General features: G+C 36.0%; 1 protein-coding gene across 3 annotated transcripts in view; it reads right to left on the minus strand.

Moving 5' to 3' along the window:
• LOC106874440 (protein MIS12 homolog) overlaps nucleotides 1-6344 on the minus strand; it is a 53142-nt gene that overhangs the window by 25590 nt on the left and 21208 nt on the right. For all 3 annotated transcript variants that reach the window (XM_014922174.2, XM_014922175.2, XM_052970684.1), the window contains exon 4: nucleotides 3525-3665. In XM_014922174.2, coding sequence (XP_014777660.1) covers nucleotides 3525-3665 — 141 coding nt within the window. The remainder of the gene's footprint in view (nucleotides 1-3524; nucleotides 3666-6344) is intronic.

The raw sequence follows: 6344 nt of genomic DNA on the forward strand, positions 1-6344 counted from the left end.
AATTGCTTACAGCAACTACATCTGCTTCATCGATAATATTTTAGCTTTGAGCAAAATCCAATTAGAAAAAATATAAAAGCAAATGTCTGAATATAAATTTAAAAAAAAAAAGAAACTTAATTAAATCTAAAGACTAAATTTTATTAGAACTTTCATTTGCTTTAAAAATAAGCGATCTTTAGAGAAGTGTTAAAGAAATGACAAATTTCAACTTTATGCTTCCAGTATTGTCTCTCTTCTTTTTTTCATATTTGTCTCCCTATCAACTAATAAAAAATTTTTATAAAGATGAATTTGCAATCACAAGATCATAAGCATTATTACTATGACAATAATTTTCAACACTAACAGAGAATGGATAATTCTACAGTACAATAGACCACCAAACACTTCCTGGCAGTTTCCTTGAACTCTAGTTTTCATTTATTTAATCTTAAATGCTAATTTGTAAAAGCATCAGTAATTACAGGTAGCCAACAGGCCAATCACTGGTTCACCTGTATTTCTTAGAGTGAAAAATTTCAAGATTGGTGTTTGCAACCCATGCAAAATAAATATTACGAGAGACATAGAAGGCCATTGTTCTATATTGTATCAGTGTCTATAGTTCAACAGCAGCTGATGAAATGAACAATCACCAACACATCTAGATGTATTGTGAGATACCTTGTGGTGTCTATTCCAGATTTTCTACATGTGGTGTTCTGCAGTGTTTTTTCTAATTCATATAGCCATTTAGTCAAAGTACTGATTACCGATTTAGTTGCAATGCACTCTAGGTAATTAACACTTGCGATGCCAATTCACCCAAGATGTCTTGTTTCCATGATACAAGCTTCCCTTTTAAGAGGTAAACTCCATCAAAATTTCAGCTTAATTAATGACAAAATTATTTTACAAAATTCTTCAGTAGTTTCAAAATTAATTCACATAAAAGCAGTGTAATTCAACAAGAATATAATAAATGACTTAATCCTTTAGCATTCAGATTTCTCCATCAAATATATCATCATCGTTTAACGTCCGCTTTCCATGCTAGTATGGGTTGGACGATTTGACTGAGGACTGGTGAAACCAGATGGCTACACCAGGCTCCAATCTGATTTGGCAGGGTTTCTACAGCTGGATGCCCTTCCTAATACCAACCACTCCGAGAGTGTAGTGGGTGCTTTTACATGCCACCGGCATGAAGGCCAGTCAGGCGGTACTGGCAACGGCCACGCTCAAAATGGTGTATTTTACATGCCACCTGCACAGGAGCCAGTTCGGCGGCACTGGCAACGATCTCACTCGAATGTTTTTACACATGCCATCTGGCACAAGTGCCAGGAAGGCGATGCTGGGCACAGGTGCCATTGACAGTTTTGCTTGCCCCAATAGGTCTTTGCAAGCCGAGTTTCGTTTCCAAAGTGATTATTTTTAGACTGACATTGTGGAATAAGTGTGAGAAGCCAAATGCAGTCGGTTTGAACTAATAAAACAAGAATATTTTGGCCAGATATGGCTGGTTTAAATGCTAAAGAATTAATTATGGTAGAAGATACTGCTCAAGAGGTTGCTAAGTGATAGCAAACCTGAAACCAGGTGGCCGCAAAGCAAACTCCTTAATACAGTGATACCTGTGGCCGCCAATTCTTACACGCTTGCTAGACCTTTCACATTCAAGAATGCCTCTTGCCTTACACTCAGTCACCCATGTTTACATTCTACATAAACATTTCACCTGATAGTCAGCTACTTCTTCAACCTAACCGCTTTTTATTGTAACCAACTTGCATCTGTCATAGCAAATGTATTATGTAAAAAGAATCCAGACCACACCGTGGAGTGGTTGGCATTTGGAAGGCATCTACTTGTAAAAACCATGCCAAAACTGATCTTGCCTGTGCTGGTGCCACATAAAAAGCACTCAGTCCACTCTACAGGGTCGTTGATGCTAGGAAGGACATCCAGCCATAAAAAGCATGCCAAAACTCACCTCGCCTGTACCAGTGCCATGTAAAAAGCACTCAGTCCACTCTACAGGGTCGTTGATGTTAGGAAGGACATCCAGCCACAAAAGCCATGCCAAAACAGACAGTTGCCTGGTGCAGTCTTCTACCTGGCTGGGTCCTGCCAAACCGTCCAAACCATGCCAGCATGGAAGACGGACATTAAATGATGATGGTAATATCATGAATTATTGTGTCATGGATCCATCTTTATACCAACACTCATCCACACTTAACCCTATCATTAATGTATTTCTAACCAAAATATATAACCTCCTTGACAATGTGCTTCAATTTAATTCGAAAGAAATCAAAAAGTTCAACTGGTTTTGTAAAATGACAACTTTTTTTTTACTAATGCACATATAAAACATGGCGTCTGGAATTTATCTTAAGAGGCTTTTGAATCTATTATATGATTTTTGTCTCAAAATGTATCCAATTACAGGTAGATACAGTAAAATGTAACAAATTTTGCTTAAATAACTCCATATAAAATTAGTTGTCAGTTAATATTCAGCTGGGTATACGACAAAACTGTAATATAGAAGACTCACACACATTATTGGATTTTTAATTGAACATAAATGCATATAAAACAGGTGCATCATAAAAGTAAAATAGCTCGAAATACTGGAATTTATGTCTGAGGCAAATACAAAACAAAATCAATTTATACATACATACATACATACATACAAGACCTATACACTGATTCACTAATATAATTAATCAAAATTTGTCATTCACCTTACAGGTAAATTGAAATTACAAATAAAATTAAAAACTGAAAACAAAGTAAGTTTGAAAAAGTATTTTATAAAATCAAATTATATATACACAAATTAAGCAATATTTCTGTCATAGAAACTTGTATTAAATCTCACTACATAACACAACCTTGAGAGCACAAAGTTATTGGCATTCTCAACACAGTTTGAGGTTTTTTTTTTAAACATTTTTTTATTTTGTTTTATGGAGATTGGCTGAATTCAAAAAGATATATCCTTCCTTTCCCACTAATTTTTTTCAATGAACTGCTGGATCTCAACTACATTACAATATCTAATTGGAACTATAGATGATCACATTATGTTTGAGGCTCTCACTATGTAAAATATAGTAAACACATTCACATATGCATGTGTCAGCATTTTAGATTTTATTATATTTGCCACAGAAGAGAAGAGAGCATCTTCACCTTGAAATCTTTGCCATTTGGTATGGTGTCTAGTCCTTGCCTTCATGAAGTTCAGTGCCCTAAGATCCATCTTTAGCACTTCTAATCTCATCTTCTCCAGTCCAAGTTCCTTTCACATTTCATATGGACCACTTAGTTGTCATCCTCCACATGAATCACTTACCTGAGACATGAACAGTCTCCTCTGTAACACACTAACATGAATGTGAGGACAGACAACAGAGTGAAAGACAATGCAAGTCCAGGAAGCAAAGGAGTATGACATAGGAGAGAGAGCGAGCAAAAGAGACAAAGGTAACAAAGGGAGCGAAAAAGAAGAGTTATCTACTCACCACCCAGACTTTCATTTTCAAGTCATCAATTTCTGCATCGAGGAGAGATTCTTCTTGTGGAGTATATTGATGCATTTGTGGGGTATCTTCATTTAGCAGAATATAGGATGGAATACTAAAGATATTCTTTAAAACATAACACTGAAAAACAATTAAAATTCCGTGAATGTGGAGTTAAGATGAGAGAGCTGGAGACAAAAACGCCACCAGAAATCTATAACTAAACTTAGAAGAAATGACACAGATAAGAATATGAATTAACCCTTTAGCTTTCAGATTTGACAAATGTAATGCTAATTTTTTTTTTTTTTATCTTTTACCCTTTTACTGGTTTCAGTCATTTGACTGCAGCCATGCTGGAGCACCACCTTTTAGTAAAATAAATCAACCCCAGGACATTCTTTGTAAGCCTGGTACTCATTCTATCGGTCTCTTTTGCTGAACCACCAAGTAACAGTGACATAAACACACCAACATCGGTTGTCAAGTAATGGGGGCGGGGACAAACACAAACAGAGATACACACACACACACACACATACAACTGGCTTCTTTCAGCTCCTGTCTACCAAATACACTCACAAGGCTTTGGTTGACCTGAGGCTATAGCAGAAGACACTTGCACAAGGTGCCATGCAGTGGGACTGAACCTGGAACCATGTGGTTGGGAAGCATGCTTCTTACCACGCAGCCAATATTTATTCACATTGTTTTGCATTAATTATGCATTAGCTTCTAGCTTTCGGTGGTGTGTTCGAGAATACTGGTGGCACATATGAGCATTGGGCATCATGGCGGCAGTAACAGGTGACCAAGATATTTGGCGATATACCATGCTTGTGTAGACTTGTCAAGCCGAGACCATAGTTGTGGCTGATGGCACGTAAAAAACACCCACTACACTCTGGGAGTGGTTAGTGTTAGGAAGGGCATCCAAGCATAGAAACTTTGCCAAATCAGATCAGAACATAGTGCAACCCCCCTCCCCCACCTGCTCACCAGTCTTCAGTCAAATCAGCCAACCCATGCCAGCATGGAAAGCGGATGTTAAATGGTGATGATGATGACATTGCAGGGGATATGCGAGAGGTTGGATCTGTCAGTTTGAGCATAGAACACAGAATATTAGATTAAGGCAGGTTCTGGCCAGTTTAAATGCTAAAGGGTCTAAAATAGACAGAAAAACAAAATGCGTACATGAGTGTGTATGTATGACCCCAAAACAAGCACCTACATATTAAATGTTATAAAGATGTTCCAGATCAATCTTTCAAGTGGATACACTTTTAATCCCACAAATTCGATATTATAATTTGTGTTTACAACTTTAGCTGTGCTATTCTATCATCTCAAGGCAATTACTCAGTCAGCTAATGTAAACAGGACAGGTAATTCTATCACAATATCATGTTAACCTACTAGCACCAAATATCTGACAAATTGTTTTAAGAGGATAAAAACAGTAGTTTTAATATAGTAGAAACAATTTATAGAATCTGACTAAAAAACAGAATGGTAAGGGTTCTGAAGTATAATTAATAAGCAATCACTTGGCTAGAAATAGCTGTTGCTCTTCTCTGCCTCCAAGTGATACTTACAAAATTTAAGAACAGAAAGAGTTCCCTTTTGTTACTATATTTCAAACCAAAATACACCCCGTGTGAGTTTCAATTATATTCTAAAATAATCAAGAATTTAGGTTGAAGTCAGGAAGCACCAACAAGATGGAATTTTTTCCATTTTGACAGGAATTATTCAGATTTTTTGCTTTTAACAGTGCTCTGGACTGTCTTTTTAGCAAATAAAGGTTAGTGACAAAACTTTGTGCTGCATTACTTTTGTGAAATTTTGTCAGTGAACAGGTCACAGTTTCAAAGTGAAGAAAATATTTTGACACAAATGAAATTTTAATGTTGAAATGAAACCGGTACTACTTTTATAGAGGTCCTTTAACGGTACTACTTAAATACAAGTGTTAACAACAAACAAGATGAGGACGAATATCCGTCAAATGCAAATAATGTAAATAATTCCTCATTTCTTAAATATAGAACTGTATTAAATACAAGTGTTACATGCAAAATATTTTAAATGTACGCTGTGGACACGTAATGACACCCTAACTCTAAAACTAACCTTCCCTTCATATCTTTACATAGATGCATTGGGACCTCTGAATTTAAGTAGTGCCATGAAACTAATGGTTTCTGTATGTTCTTGAATGGCTTACAAGCATCTACACTACAATTGTTTTTGTTTCAGCACATGATCTCAGATCAAGTCACTTGCTATGCAAGTACATCTCTAATTTTGTTAAATCACTGTGGATTAGGCTCTCCAATATTTTAATTTCTAAACAGAAACAATCAGAGGCAGGAAGTAGGATTGCAAAAAATTCATAATTTCTCAAATTTTCTTTTTTATAGCATATAAATGTATCTATGGAGGGAAATATTGAAAAACATGAATACATGCGAGAGTGATAAAGAAACAAGGAGGTTGTCTTTGGATATGCTAGAAACAACAACCAAATCGCCCTTAAATCACTCCCTTTTCCCTCTGAAAATATTAATTTTTAAAAACATTTTTTTACCGAAAATGCTCTTACCATGGTTTTGAAGTGCAAAAAAAAAAAAGCATTAGCAAAAATAGATCCGGAGTGGGATGATGAGGGATGGGATGTAAAAATAAGAGTTTACACAACTTCTTCATACAAAGATGCCCTCCGCCCAACCCCATCATTTTGAAGACTGGTTTTAAAAAAAAAATGAGGAAAATCTGAAAAAAAATCTTCCCCACAAATTTCTTTATAACAGTAAT

Source organism: Octopus bimaculoides, chromosome 9, assembly GCF_001194135.2.
Source record: "Octopus bimaculoides isolate UCB-OBI-ISO-001 chromosome 9, ASM119413v2, whole genome shotgun sequence".
NCBI lineage: Eukaryota > Metazoa > Mollusca > Cephalopoda > Octopoda > Octopodidae > Octopus > Octopus bimaculoides.